Raw genomic sequence first — 15,843 nt, forward strand, 5'->3', positions numbered from 1 at the left:
AGGCCTGCCCAACCTGGAAGCCTTCTCTAAAGAGATGACTGGCTTGGTGGACAAGGGGAGACATTGGATACTGTTGATTTTAGCAAGGCTTTTAACAGAGTCTCCTGTAACGTTCTCACTGATTAAGTACAAGATAGATAACTGGATAGTGAAACTGAAAACCAGCTGAACTGTCAGGCTCACAGGGTTGAGATCAGTCCAGGATGTACAGCTGGAGACCCATCAAAGTCCAGCTGGAAGCCTGTTTCTAGAAATGTACACTAAGGCTTCATACTAGGTCCAACACTATATAACATCCTCGTTAATTCCTGGGAAAGAGTGTTCCTGTGGCAAGTTTACAGATAATCTAGACTTGAGAGTGGTTGATATGCCACAGGATCATGCTGCCATTTAGAGGGACCTCCACAGACTGGAGAAAGGGACTGACAGGAACCTCATGAAGTCCAATGTATGAAAACATTGAGCCCTACACCTGAAGAGGAATAACCCCATGCACCAGTACAGGCTTGTAAGCTGAATGGCTGGAATGAAGTTGTAGAGTAGGCTCTACAAAGCTGACTGGATTGAGCAATGAATCTTTGCAGCAATGAAGACCAACAGCCTTTTGGGTGGCATTAACAAGAGTATACACCACCACCATGTCAAGCACTGTGTTTGTTCCTTCTCTTTAGCACTGATGATGCCACATCTGGAGTGTTGTGTCCACAACTGAGCTTCCCAGTACAACAAAGCAATGGGCATACTGGAGCAAATCTAGCAAATTGCTCCAAAGATGAATAAGGGATTATAGCATTTGTCATATGAGAAAAATTTGTTTAGCTCGGAGGAGAAATGACTTTTTCCTGCTGTCACCTCTGGGCAGCTGTGGGAAATGCATGCAGACAGCTTTTCTACAAGTTTCGTCAAGCAGATGTCATGCAAATGAGGTACTGCTCTTGAAGCAATTTAAGTGAACAGAGCTACCTTCCTTCCTAGTAATTGGATCTGTGATCCAAGTTTGGTTTATAAAACTGATTCTTGGCAGGGTTTCTTTACTTATCACATCAGCAGCTGTGGAATGATGAAATATCTGCATGAATGTTTAGATTTCAATCCATCTGCTGATTCTATACAAAAATTTGTAGATTCCACTCCTGGCTGAATTCAGTAAATACAAACTAAAATATTATTTGCTTTTTTTCTTGAATCTGTCCTTAGAGATTTTACATTGCCAGCCACTCCATGGCCCACTTCATGGTGACTGCAATATTTTTGTGTACACTCTTGTATAATCCTTACATACTCTATTGCCTCATCACAAGGTCTCTACTACAGAAAGTGTCAAATTGAGGTTTGAACCATTTCAAAATCAGAAGGAATGGAGATTTAGGAGTTACTGCACAGAGAATGTTTCAGCTAGTGGGATTCTATGTAAAAGCTGATGCCTGCACTGAGGCTGTCACCACTAAATGTGACTGCTCATTGTGGGTGTATGGACAGCCTCAGCTTTCCTATTGACCTACCCCCCTGGGCAGACTTTGACTCAGGGCCACTTAATCTGTACATCTCAAATGGCCTGAAATAACATAGAGCCAGCCATATACCATAGTGATTCACAGGTTTTTGAACCTGTTTAAAAGAGGCCTGGACAGAAGATAGAGTGCCTATAATATTTCAGATACCTCACTGGGTTAAATGAGTATCCATCAATTGGTTTTTTGCAAGTGTAAAACAGCCCAGGTTTGTTTTATATTATCTTGTGTCTTCCCTTAAGGACTCTGTAAATTTAACAAATGAAGGATCAGAACTTTATTTTGATGTAGGTGAGAAATATTATATTGCTGTTGATTAAAAGAAGTCACTGTGAAACTGCTCATTTTTACAGACATTTAACTGACAGTCTGGAGTATTTCTGAGCACACTTACTCTGATCTATGAGCCACTGAATACTGTTCCACTGCCTGTTTTAAATCTAGGTTTTTTTAAAATCTATTTTTTAGGCATAAAAATGACAGTGGAATAGTACAGTTTATTTCTCTATGGTTGTACATTGTTCTTTTTCTTCAAAGGGTAATTGTATTCAAGCATTACAATATATTCAATATTAGAAATGGTACTTGTTTCAAGGTTAGAAATTAAATAGTTATAATTTCTTACTTTGCATTTGCTTCTTTTTCTGCATTAGGTCTGAGAAGCTGCTGGAAAGTTTCCTGGAGCCTGAAATGACAGAGAGCCTTGTAAAAAGGACACCCCTATTTCACATCCAAGGAATATTGCTTAATAGGTATTAATCTGAAGAAGTATATTTTACGATAAAGTTTTTGACAGACTACCAACCTTCTGAACACCCAGAGAGCATTTAATTTTTGTCTGATCAGAAGCACCTAATGTCACTGCACATACTGCAATGGAAACTGTGAGACAAAGTTTTGGCACCTGTGTTACCTGTACATACCCTGTAGCAACTGGTGTGGTGTTTGCCACTCTTCTAGTTTCTTGCTGCTCATCTCTGAACATAAGAGCTCGTCCACTTGTTTCTAATTCACCTTTCCTTTCTATCTGGAATGCTCCTACAGAACTTTGTACTGAAAGGACTGGAGTGCAGCTGGACATGAATTTTTTCCCTCTAATTGGAAGTACACTAAAGACATCCATTGGGCAAAACATCACTCTCTTCTATCCAGACAGGCTTGGATACTACCCTTACAAAAATGAAGTCACAGGAGAGGCATTCAATGGAGGACTCCCTCAACTCTCACTGCTGGAAAATCATTTAAAAAAAGCCAAAGAGGACATCCAGTTCTACATTCCTTCAGATGAACAGCTTGGATTGGCTGTCATTGACTGGGAAAACTGGAGACCTGTGTGGATAAGGAACTGGGGATCAAAAGATATTTATAGACAGGAATCCATTGAGTTAGTTCAGCAGAGAGACCTCAGTCTATCCGAAGCCGAAGCCAGAACTATAGCTAAAATGGAATTTGAGTTTGCAGCAAAATCATTTATGTTGGAAACTTTGGAGCTGGGCATAGAAACGAAACCAAATCGTCTGTGGGGATATTACCTTTATCCAGACTGTTATAACTATGATTACAAACAAAACCCCCACAATTATACAGGAGCCTGTTTAGATATTGAAATAGAACGAAATAATGAGCTTAACTGGTTGTGGGAGAAAAGCACAGCACTTTATCCATCTATCTATCTAGAGACAGCCTTAAAATCTTCCAGAAATGCTCAACTCTTTGTTCGCAACAGAGTTCAGGAAGCCATTAGAAATTCCTATGTCTCTAACTCTAGTCATCCCCTTCCAGTTTTTGTATATACACGTCCAGTATTCACAGATGTCTATGAGGAATATCTCTCTGAGGTGAGTGAAGCTAGACCTTAAAGAGTTCAAATTTATATGGCAAAAAATCACCAGGTGAAACTTATTTAGCAAATATACTAACTTGCATCAGAAAGAAGTGTGCAATTTTGTCTAAAAAATTAAATTAATCCATCAAAAAAATTTAACCAAACAAAACACTAAGAGGTCTATTTTCAAACTGTTCTCATTATATTTATCAAATAGTGTTTTATTCTCTGAGTTGTCCTCACATGTAACAAAATATCACAAAACTAGAAAACATATTTAGCACACCTGGTCAGAGGAAAGAAATATGAGTAAAGTTTTGCAGAGAATTAGTAATACTGGGCTCACCTACTGCCTGCTTTTTAAGTTATAAGAAAAAAATACAAAACAATGGAGTCTTTCTTTCCTTAAAACATGTTTAAAGCTAGTGAAAAAAATCTGTCCTCAGTTGTACTCAAGTACAAAAATGGTATTTCAGCATGTCATGGCTTAGTTAAGGTTAGGCTCTGATTAAAATCCAATCATCTTACTGCAGTTCTGGCTATATTTCCCCTCACATTTTTATAGACACCCACCCTATAGGAGATGCCACCACTCCGGAGAATCTCTTGTTGTTGTTCCAGCCCATGAAGAAGGGGAAGTTAGAGTCCTGGTGATGGCATTCTACCTGGTGTCCTCCCACATTCTGGACAGAGCATTAGCAAGTGTTGCCCCCAGTTCTGTGGATACTTTCAGGGAGCAAGGGGTGCTTCAGGGGCCCTGCTGGGATCCCAATTAATAATTGAAATCCTATAATCTTTACATTAATTTTGTGTGTGCGTGTGTTGTGCCCTACGGTAACTTTCTTTTTTATTGTTTTGTCTTTATCATAGTCCTCTCCCACCCCATATACGCCTTAACATTTTCTAGGGCTGGTCTAAGAGCTGACCCTAAAAGGATAAATGAAGAGAAACAAATTTTCCAAATCAATCTCTATAAAAGACCAGAGACATTCTCTGGAAAAGGGAGATTCCTACTGTTGAAAGCTCTTTCTCTTGCATCTTTTCTGTTGTAGCAGTTTGTGGTAACAGAAATTAAATTTAAAAAAAAAGAAAAAGCAAGCTGTGCTTTCCAGTATTTCTATCCCACAGCATTACTGAAACCAGTTGCTACCAACTCTGAGCAGCCAGGAGGCAATGCAGCAAAATAAGCTGTAACACGGCTGGAGGAGTGTATGTCATATGTCTAAGCACTGGCTCAGTTTTACAGCCTTGTTTTTTCAACCAGATGACATTTATAAATTGGATATTGTTGGCATCATTTTCTGGTGTCACCTGTGCAATCCAATTCCAGGATAAAATTGTGCAATTGCGAGTAGGACATTTGTATTGTGTATCATTGCTTGCTGTCTTAAAGTAGTTGTTGTGGATATGTCATTTACTATATGCATTTTTTCATTTGCCCTTATGTTATAAGTTACTTACATTTATATGATTCTTTGCATATTTTCCTTCAGGATGACCTGGTAAATACCATTGGAGAATCTGCTGCACTGGGTGCTTCTGGAATTGTGATTTGGGGTGATATGAATTTAACACAAAATAAGGTATGCTACATCAATTATTATATGAAATTTTTAAGGAGAAATAAAGTAAAAAGGATGTAAAACATTTTGATCACTTACGTCTTCTACTTTTAAAATGATGACTCCATATTGCCAGCAGTTTCTTGTAGTCAAAACTCAAGCATATCTGAGGCTTATTAAGGTCATCATTGGCTACACAGAACAAGAGTTCAATCTTTCAATGTCTCAGTTCTGTTGACTCCGGTAACTGGACAAATTACTATGATAACCACAGGCAAGTTAGCACTTGTTTAATTAGTATACAAAAGAATTACTATATCTTCACTTCATTTTAGTAATGAAGTAAAAAGAAAATTACGTGGGCTTGCCCGGAACAATTTTTAGAAGACTCTTCTGCTTTTTGGAGCTGGTGAACTTGGCAACAATAGAAGTCAGTCTGTAAAAGTACAGCCCTAGCCTGTTCTGCGTGTTGCAAATACTACTTTGATTAATTTCATTGTATGAAACATCTGAGTCAAAGAAAAAAGCTCTAGTTTGTTTTAGGAAGGGGAAATACATAGTTTGAGAACTGTTACAAGGATGTTTTCATAATTCTTTCCAGGTAGTTCATTCATAACCAGGTAAGTTAGATTTAACAAACTATTGTATGGAAAGAGTCTTCTGAGGGCAATAGTGCAATGAACAAAAATTCTCCATCTCTGACAGACCTCCTGTCACAGAAAGCATGGCAAAATACACCTCCACAGTTCTGTAAGGTTGTTATTCCCCAAAGCATGATACCTTGACTTTTTTGTATGTGCCTGCCTTTGAGAAAGAATATCAGTTACACCTGGAACTTTTCTGCCCATTATCTCAATATCAGAATATAGATGAGCAGCAACTTTTATTGTCTTAATTTTGAGATTCCTGTGAGAAAAAAAGAACTCTCCACAGACCAGTCAGACTATGTATTTTTAACACTAATTGCACCTGATTTTTTACAGCTTTCACAGTCACTAGCATTTCAGCAATTAAATATTTCTGTAAGCCTCACTTCTGCATCAACCAAAATTTCTTGGAAGTATTTATATATATACCTAGAAGAAAACTAAAAAACCTACATACATCTTAGATTCACCAAAGTGATCTTCATGGGTATAAATATTAGGCACATCCACATGCAGTATTGGGCAAAGGCCCATAATGTCAGAAACAAAGAGAGAGCTCCCAAACCTTCTGGTTATTAAACTGTGCCATGAATGCACAGAACATAGGCCAATTTCATGATCAGTTAGAACAATCAATTGTCCTAGCATACCTTCAATTTGACCATTCAACCACAATTCTTTTCATTTAAAAATGCCATGAAAGGTCCCTACCCTGTAGCCAAGCTATTCAGGTCAGGGGAAAGCTGGAAAGGCTCAGAGACTACTTGATAGAAAAAGTACTTTTTTAGACTGAAGTAGTGTGAGTTTTTTTTCCCAGACTCATTCAAACTATTTAGATCTTAAAAAAGAACTTCAAGTCTTCATGAAACATCTTTAAATACATCTGATTCAAAAAGCTACATGAAATATAGAGATAAAATGAAAGCTTAAAGACAATTGTTTTCTGGTCTAACTGCTTTTTGTAACATCTCCAGCAACTATACAACATGAATTTGCTAGGATCCTTGAATTTTATAACAGCTTCTCAGATAAATTTGCTTCCAACAACGACTTATAGATATTATCAAATCCTCAGGGGAAACATTTATAGATATGTACTGTGGTACTGTTATTAGAATGACAGCATTTTAATGGTTTCCATACTAAACTGTGGAGGTATAATGCTCTTTTCACAGAACACCTGTAGAACTCTGGACAACTACCTCAGGAGGACTTTGACCCCATACCTCATCAACGTCACAATGGCAGCCAGAATATGTAGCCAAGTGCTATGCCAAGACTCTGGTGCTTGTGCACGGAAAAAATGGAATTCCAGTGACTATCTTCACTTGAACCCTGAGAATATTGCAATTCAAATGACAAAGGATGGAAAATACACTTTACAAGGGCAACCATCATATCAGGATCTGCAAACATTCATAGAAAAATTTGATTGCCATTGTTATGCAGGCCACAGCTGTGAACCTAGAGCTGACATAAATGACATCCATTACCTCCATGCTTGCATTTCAGAAGATATTTGCATTCAGATATCCTCAAATTCACTTTCTAACATAGAAGGCTCTGAAGAAAAGATCCTGTCTAACAGAACTGCATTTTCATTAACCTCTGAGAGTAAGGTGTCATTATCTACACATCCTGAAGTAGATTTCCAATCTACCTTTGGAAATAATATACTTAATATAACAACTGGAGAATATAATAACACTGTTACAGCTGCCAGTAGCTATGATTTAGAAGAAAATGATACTCGTACTTTCATTAGTTCTTCATCCTATAAGATAAGGATGTTTAGTCTGTTTCACTTAATTCTCCTTTTGAGAAACTTAATACAAATGATCCATGAAAGTGAGAATATCCTTTTCCTTGACTATATTTGAAATTCTCAAGGTTTTTTTTACAAAACAAACAAACTAAATAATTCCTGAAAGGCTTATGGTCTTATCAGGTAACCTTTTCTAATCCATAGGTACCACTTCAGCTTGAATGTATTTCCTCAGTTTAGTTCTATAAACTACTATCTGTGCCAAAGAGATATTGGTCTATATATACTGACTATGCTACATGAGAGGATAATCCAGAATAAGAAACATTTTTTTACAGTTTACATTTTTAACTGTTATATTTGGAAAAAAGTAATGGTTGACAATGCGCTTTTGTCTACTTCAAGTTAAGACAGATAAATATATAATATGTAAAATAAGTCATCGGACTTGATGCTCTATGCAAAAATTAATTTCATTCCATATGAATGGAATTATCTCTTAAAATATTTGGCTTATCTTTAGATCTGTGGAGCTTTTCAGCATAAAATTTATCTTATTAATGTAATGTTCCTCCACTTTTCATAAAACCTTTAGGGATGCGGTAGCTTTTATTTTAATTAAATATATTTGTAACTCTTCAAAAGGTTCTAATTTCAGTGTCAATGTTGACTTTGAATATTACAGCTTCATTATTTAAAAATTGAGCTGTAGCAGTTTATCCTTTCTTCTCACAAACCCTCTCCCTTATTTCAGATATCCCTTTCTTAGTTTCCAGTTGTTTTGTCTTGCCAGTACTCACAACTCATCTGCTCTGCCTGTGCATTCCCTGCAGCACAGGTCACCAGTCCTAGTTTCTCCATCCAGCCATCCCTAGGAAGTGCATAGGGCTGTATGTGCCATGTAGACAAAAGTCTGTGCATGGGACTGTGTGCTTTGTTATTCCTGAGGGGTCTCTTTGGTGAAAACCATTTTGCTCCTTAGGAAAACCCAGCAGTGGAGGCAGAAAGATAAGTGTCACTGGAGACCTGAGACAATCTCAGGACCACCTTTCTGATTCAGTTTGCTGACAGAACTGAAAGTATTTGCTTAATACTATTCCATTGCCAAAAGCAGTGAGAAAGTAGCAGAGATACCTCAGAAGAAAACTACTCTCAGTATCACATCAGGAGTCTAGTTATGATAAACATATAGTCAGTTGAAGCATTTAGAAGCAATTAGCTGCAGTTTAGTTGATAAAATAACCTTTTCAAATTATTATGTCAGATGCTTAATAGACAGTTGGCCTTCCGATGGGTGAAGAGTGGCTGCTGGCATGGATACATTAAAAATCTCCCTAGAGCCAGGCATGATCTGCATAAATAAATCACCACCTCTTACAGATATAGCCTGCCTCACTAATGAAAATAACCAGGACTTCAATATAGTGGCCATTTACTTATAAAAAGTTCATCCCTTAATCTAGCAGAAAACATATATTATTATATCCATTTTCTTTGAATTTTCAGGTTGTTGGTCATAACAGAGACGCAGAAAAAATAGATGAAGCCTTTAGACTTAACATGGAGAAATAATGTTTTATGGCTTTTGAAGAGCATGTTATCAAGAGGAAGTAACAATTTTCTCATCCCAGTTACAGTGATAAGTCCACGAATCAAAGCTGTTTCTGCCATTACAGTTCCAAGTGGAATCATGAATAAAAAGATATATGTGCAGCAGACTGTTCAGCACAAAAGAGTCCATCTGCTTTTGATCACCTGTGCAAAAGCATGCTTTTTTCCACTGCAGCTTTGATATTGGTTATTTCATCTTGGGCAAAGAAAAGGCTTGGTATCATAACTCCTGTGCCTGAACTCCCTTCACACAGCATTTGTGGTAACTATCAAACAGTTTCTAAAAACTGGAAACATCACTGGTAATGCCTTAACAAAACTTGTATGACTTATATGAAATTCTATTTTTTTTCACAACACTTTGACATGGCTAAACTGAAAGATACTGGATCTGAGCACTTTATGGCAAGACAGCTTGCAGGTTGTTCAAAAAGTCTGCAGGTCTTGCCATGAACAATTTTGACTATCAGCCAGGTAATATCAAGCAGAAAATTTGTGATGATTCAAGCAGGAAATCACCAAAAAAGGAGGAATGAGAAGAAAAAATCACAGAAGAGTTGAAACAGAGCACCCAGGACCTCCCAATGGACGCAGAGGAAGTGAACTGCAGAAATGAAAGAGTGAAGCAGTAGGGAATGTGGACAGACCAGTCTCTTCCCATTCAGCATTTTTATCTACCTGTTACTTAATATTGAAAACCTTTCCCCAAGGCTCACTGTAAAGATAAAGGAACACACTAACTGATATATTTGACCTATTCATCCAATCCCATACCTTTTTGTTTCTTGAGAACAGCCAGGACCAGGAAAGTAAAGGGAAGATGAGAGGAAAGCAGTCTATTGCAATGAACTGTGCCTTCCTAAGCTGTATGTGTAGCTACCTGCCTTGTGCTCTGATGCACAGTGCTTTGCCAGCCACCTTTCAAATGTTCATTCAGAATTATTTATGTTACCTACGTGTATCTGCAATTCACTCTTTAAATCCTACAGACTTCAGGATTTAGGTCTGCTATGTGTTAAATTACAGTATTTTCCAAATATATTATTTTTCTCTTTTTCTCTTATTATATTTGTCTTACCTATATTCTATGATAAAGAGTCACCATGGAGTCAGTGAGTCTCCATGGAGTAAAAGGAAAAAAGGAAAAAAAGAAAAAAGGAAAGGGCTGCTATGGCTTGCATTGCCAGTGACTGTCATATGTTCAAAGCCAAATTTATTTTCTCCTAAATTGGACCCTTTTCCAATGAGATTTTCTTCTATTCACTGTATTGCCTGTAATCATAAGTTAGCATTTTAGTTTTAATTTCTTACATTCTTGTAATTTTGAAAAGATTAAACACTAGAGGAACAGTTCACTTTGATTGCCATTCATTATTTTTGTATTTCTCCTTTCTAGAGAAACCTCGGGCTGGCAATACTTAGGGACAGGGAAATGCAAAGTGGGTTTGATGAAAGGGTCTGTTTAAGTGAAAGCTGTTAAATACCCTCCTTCGATGTTTTGACATTATGCTAAAATTTTAATTGACATTCTGCTTCTCTAGCTGAAAAATCTGGATCTAGTTTCTTGTGTTGCTTATTCTGGGACATACAAAGATATTAGTACTTCAAAGGGAGATGGCAATTGGCACTTAAAGAATCTGAATAGAATAAAAACATAGTCTGATCATCACCTAACAGGGTTTTTTTGGATAAAAATGACAATATGGAGAGATGTTTTGAGAGGCCAGCAAGATCACTTTGTAGACAGCTTAGGATGTGATACGAATCCTGAAGTGTTCAGCAAAATTTGCTTTATTCCCTGCATCACACTGGGATACCCTGTTGTAAATATATATATCAGCAAAGAATTGTACAGAAGATTTCAGACCTGTGCAATAAGTTCTAGACAACTTCCAGACAGATTAGATTTCTACATGTACCTATCCATCACTTTTCAGTACAAACAACAAGACAGCAGAGACAGTTACATAATTGTAAGACACATTCAGTTATGGAGCACTGATGACCTTTTTAAGATGACAACTAAATTCCATCCTTTAAGCATATGCACTTAAAACTTACTTGAAAGATTTTTTCACACTGTGTTTGTGCCAGTTTTTTTTTTTTTTTTTGCACTGGCAGATAGCCAGCAAAATAGGGCCTGAGACTTCAAGTTGGAGTAATGAGTTTCATTTAAAAAAAAACCATTGATACAAAAAAATGTTTATTGTGTGTCTTAAAAAAATAGTGCTTTGTTTAATGATTTCATCTTTCCTAAAGACTTTTTTTGTTGCTAGTTCTTGTAATTTTTTTACTTGTGCTACTGAAAGCCATTGTATAGATAGGTGGAAACAGATTCAAAAAGCTTACTAGACTAACTTTATCCCTTACCACTTCTGAGTGATTCCCAAAGTGTGTCTATCCCATACCTTCCTGTCTGTTTTTCTGGAAGTGCTCCATTGGATACTAATTCTGCTTCACAATATTTTTCATGATGATGATCATCATGTAAACATGCTGTATTCAAGATGAATTCTAAGCTTTTGTGTATACCAGTCAAGGATCAGGGTCTTTAGAGAATAGTTCTTTCATGCAGTTGTTCCAATACTCTTGCAGCTCTTCACTGTCATCCTCTCTTCTTTGTTACTGACACTCAGGACTGCAAAGCTTCCCACATTTGTTGTCCCTTTGTTAAATATAAGAAAGTAAAGGGCAAGAATGTAAAGGACACCTATCAATATTAACATCCTTAAGGGAATAAATTTGGATTTAATTATGTTCACTACTGTGTTACCACCATCATGGTATATTGATTATAATTCTCCTTAGTAGTAATTAGATGACTTTTTTAGTATATACTTATATAAGCCTTAGTTTGTAACTGACAAAGTATTTTACTGATTAGTAATTAGACACAAACAGACAGCATGAAAATTAACGTGGATCATTACTTTATCTATTCAACTGACATTTTGGCTCTGTGCACACAATTCCAGAGGGTGGTGTTCAGCACAATATTTATGTGGGCTCTAGACAATATGCAATCACCTGTCTCTGCCTTTGTTCTCATATCAGGAAACATATTTATTCAACAGAACTCTTCAGGATCCTGCAGAAGAAATATACCATATGTTAGCAGTCTCATGGACCACACTGCTCCCTCAGGCTACCAGCAGGTTGAGACAAGAGACAGCTTGCCTGTGTCAAGTGATGATTTCCTGAGGCAGGGACAAAACAACCACCCGTTTAAAGGGAGGCTAAGGGCACCCTGCAGCCCCACAACAATAATATGGTTAATGTCACAACAGAGTACAAAGTACCTTGTTGCTGGGGCAGGCAGTAATTAAGGGCACTGGGCTAATAAGAGACTTAGGCTGCCTGTAAATCCTATCTACTATTTCAGCACAAACTGCATATACCAAGCTTAGGCATCCAAATCACAGAGTTTTTGAGTTAAAACCTTAATCTGCCACTTTAACAGTCCTAACAGAAATCCTTCTTCACCTTTTCCCTCACCAGAGCATGACAAGAATTTAGGGCACATACTAGAGCCTCAGGGGCTGCAGCCAGCAGAGGGCACAGATGACACATGCAGACACTGGTGGGTATCTCACTAAAAAGTTCAACACAGTTTTCTGTTCCCTTCAGCAGTGCAGCAGCTTGACTCTGGCCTACAAAAAGAGAAGTTGACTAGTCATTCCCTAATGTAGTGCCTCACTAGTAGAAGTGACTGATTCTACAGGTTTTTTTTCCCCCCAAACATCTGGTATATCAGGACAAACCTGAATATACCAGTGAGACATTACTTCTTCTCATGCTCTCTTCTCTGGAGATTTCATTCAGCTGAAAGCTTCTTCTCCTTAAGACCTGCCCAGGGAGGAGGCTGAATCACCATCCCTGGAAGCATTCAAGAAATAACTAAATGTGGCACTTAGTGCTATGGTCTAGTTTACAAGGTGGTGATCACTCAAAGGTTGGACTTGATGATCTTGGATGTCTTTTCCAATCATAATCATTCTATGATCTTCAGCTGTTTAGTGAATTTTCATGCATTTTAGTGAATGCATGCTTAAAATACAGATTTGGGGTTCAATCTCTTTGGTAGTGCTCCGAGCTACAAATCTGAGTTTCAAACACGTCGTTTCTCCACAAATGTGAAAGATCTGGATATGCAGTGTTGGTTGAAGTCATTTTGCTGACCATGTGCTTATTGCATCCCCACCATTGTTACCTGAAATGTAGGATACACTTTTATAAATTTTTATAGCATAAATAAGTCTCTGCAACAAGTAAGCTGCTTTGCTATCCCTTCAGAGCACTTGGAAGACTCAACAAGCTGGGTGCTGCATGGTCCCATAACACTGCTAAAATGGTCCTGCAGTGTGTAAAACTCAGTAGAAAAGACAGAAAACTAAAATACTTTATCAATGGTTAAATGTTTCCCAGAAAGGTTAAGTGGCTTGTCTGTCTACAGCAACACAGGATAACAGAATAGCTTTTAGCTATGAAAACAAATGTCCTCTGAGCTGCTAATTCTAGCAAGGCAGCAATATGCTTATGTACAATATTCTATTACCAAAGAGTCTGTAAAATAAAGAATTACTTTTATAATCATGCAGTTTTGCAAAAGATATAACAGATAGAACAATATAACAGAAGTTTAAACTTGGACAAACCCCTGAGACATTGTAGAAAACTTCAATTATTGTACAACTGAATTAATGTTTTAGAATTTATCTGTGCATCTTCTGCCAGCCTGTTATGAGGATATGCCTGTAATACCTTTTTCAGTGTTACTATATCTACAATGCATTGTTAAGTAAACTTCCAGCACTACTTTTAAGTAAACTTCGAACACTGAGTCAAGCAGTAAAAATTTAATATTTCTTGCAAAAATAGGGACTGCTGAATTTTATGTGAGTTGTCTTCCATGTTGTAATCAGAGCCACTTCATTCCCAGAAATCACTCTCACAAATGGACTGTCTTTATTTTACACATCACCAGATGAGGAGAGATGGGGGAAATTCTTATATTTATCAGTTTTAAGGCAACTAGAAACATTTCACCTATTCACCCAAAATTCAGTAACTGCTTTGGCCAAAACAAGTTTTTAAAATTGCAAGATACATAGCAGAAAAATGAAAGTTTAGTGACTTGCCTTTGAGTTGTTTCCCAGTCCAACCAGAATAAATCACTTCACCAACTTTTCCACTCATTTCCCCAGTGAATTCCCCATTTAGTTGTAGCGTAAATGGTAAACTGGCCAAAACATTTGTGACTGCTGCTGAGGATGCACCTACGTGTGGAGCAGCCATCTGGCTGCTGCTCAGAGACAAGTAAACCAGCAGAGTTCTGCTACACTCTCCCTCTGTGCAGGATCTGACCTGGTTCCTTTTACTCTGCCACCAATTTTCAAGCAACTTCAAGAGCTGTATCATGCTTTGAAACTGTCGAAGACATGATCAGTGTCACAGTTTTAAGAAGAGGAGCATTCAAAATTCTGACTCCACCCAAAATACCAATGCTAGGTAACAGCATTAGGAGAAATGGACTACCTGAAGCCAGAACAAAACCTGATGCTACTGGGAAAAAAAAAAAAAAAAAGGAAGTGCCCTCTTTTGTTTATTTGAGACTTGCCACTGAATAGAAAATCTGGACTAAAGTAATCAGACTTAAGAGAAGCAATGAAAAATTATTCCCCAATATTACCATTGGGTGGCAGGGCCAGCTCCAGTGCCCAATTTAATTTTGGAAATGTGCAATTAAATTTATAAGACTAATAGCTCAGTACTTTAAGAATTACACTACTAGTAATTTTGACTGTATCTCAAACCAAGGCATGAAAAATCATGAAGTTTTTCACCTCTACAGCTAGCCCACAACCAACTGCTCTTGGGAGCTTCATGATTTTGTGGTCCAACTGACATAACCAGTGAAGTTTTGTCACCAACTGCATCCTCTAGATTGCTGAATTATGTCTCTAAAAAACCAAGAGAACCAAATTTCAAAATGCTTTGATGATTGTGCCATGTTTCAATAGAAAAGGTATCCACAGTAAAGGTGTATATGCTTTTATACCTGTCCTTCATCAACCAATACCACCACAACTGTGACCTTTCCAGAGCATCAAATTTCCAACTGCATCCTCTAGATTGCTGAATTATGTCTCTAAAAAACCAAGAGAACCAAATTTCAAAATGCTTTGATGATTGTGCCATGTTTCAATAGAAAAGGTATCCACAGTAAAGGTGTATGTGCTTTTATACCTGTCCTTCATCAACCAATACCACCACAACTGTGACCTTTCCAGAGCATCAAATTTCAGTTCCAAGTTCTGAGACTGGCAAATGGATCCAGAAGCGTTAGCTCTGTGTGTATGGGAAAAACAAGCCTTTCTCTAATGCTCTATGGCAAGACGATACTGAATGTTGCTTACTCGGTGCAGGCAGAAGATTCTCGGTGAAGTGGCATGTCTTATCATTGATTACAACGCAAAACCACCATCACAAGCATCTCTTGAGCCAAGGAGTCATACTACGGGTGATTTTCCAAAAATTATCACAGGAGAAACCAAATAAAACCATAGGAGGTCCTGGATCTAGAAGCGTGTCACTACACAATGAAGAATTCAAGCAGATTTTCCTGGGAACGGTGGAGGTCCTAGCCTAGGGGTGTGAGAACTGCCACCACCAAACGTGATGAACCTACAAAACCGATGCTGTCACGCAGCCCGAGCCCAGCAACTCTCGTAAGGCCTCGGCCCACCTTCGCTGGGTGGTGGATGCTGTAAAGCCCGCCCATGGCAGCAGGACTATGCCGGGCCGTGCCACCCTTCCACAGCCCAGGGACCGGCTGTTCCCGCACAGGATCCGCGCGGAGTCCGGAGCCGCCCTGCCCCGCCCTGCCCTGCCCTGTCCCTCCCGCTCCCGCCCCGCGGCTGCA

The 15,843-nt window shown here is 38.1% G+C and overlaps 1 protein-coding gene across 1 annotated transcript; it reads left to right on the plus strand.

Annotated features, from left to right (window-relative positions):
• Positions 1-2,252: 2,252 nt before the first annotated feature.
• SPAM1 (sperm adhesion molecule 1) lies at positions 2,253-10,276 on the plus strand. Its single transcript, XM_066549905.1, has 3 exons — positions 2,253-3,349; positions 4,830-4,919; positions 6,721-10,276. The coding sequence occupies exons 1-3, from the start codon at positions 2,387-2,389 to the stop codon at positions 7,423-7,425; spliced, it is 1,758 nt and encodes a 585-aa protein (XP_066406002.1). The 5' UTR covers positions 2,253-2,386; the 3' UTR covers positions 7,426-10,276.
• Positions 10,277-15,843: the final 5,567 nt, after the last annotated feature.

The sequence above is a fragment of the Molothrus aeneus genome, chromosome 5 (assembly GCF_037042795.1).
Source record: "Molothrus aeneus isolate 106 chromosome 5, BPBGC_Maene_1.0, whole genome shotgun sequence".
Lineage (NCBI taxonomy): Eukaryota > Metazoa > Chordata > Aves > Passeriformes > Icteridae > Molothrus > Molothrus aeneus.

What these genes read in the sequence shown, in the direction of transcription:
- SPAM1 (XM_066549905.1), top strand. Translation starts at nt 2,387, where the DNA reads ATGGAAACTGTGAGACAAAGTTTTGGCACCTGTGTTACCTGTACATAC. An exon ending in ATGAGGAATATCTCTCTGAG is followed by an intron (nt 3,350 to 4,829) that starts GTGAGTGAAGCT and finishes ATTTTCCTTCAG; the next exon opens with GATGACCTGGTAAATACCAT. An exon ending in TGAATTTAACACAAAATAAG is followed by an intron (nt 4,920 to 6,720) that starts GTATGCTACATC and finishes CTCTTTTCACAG; the next exon opens with AACACCTGTAGAACTCTGGA.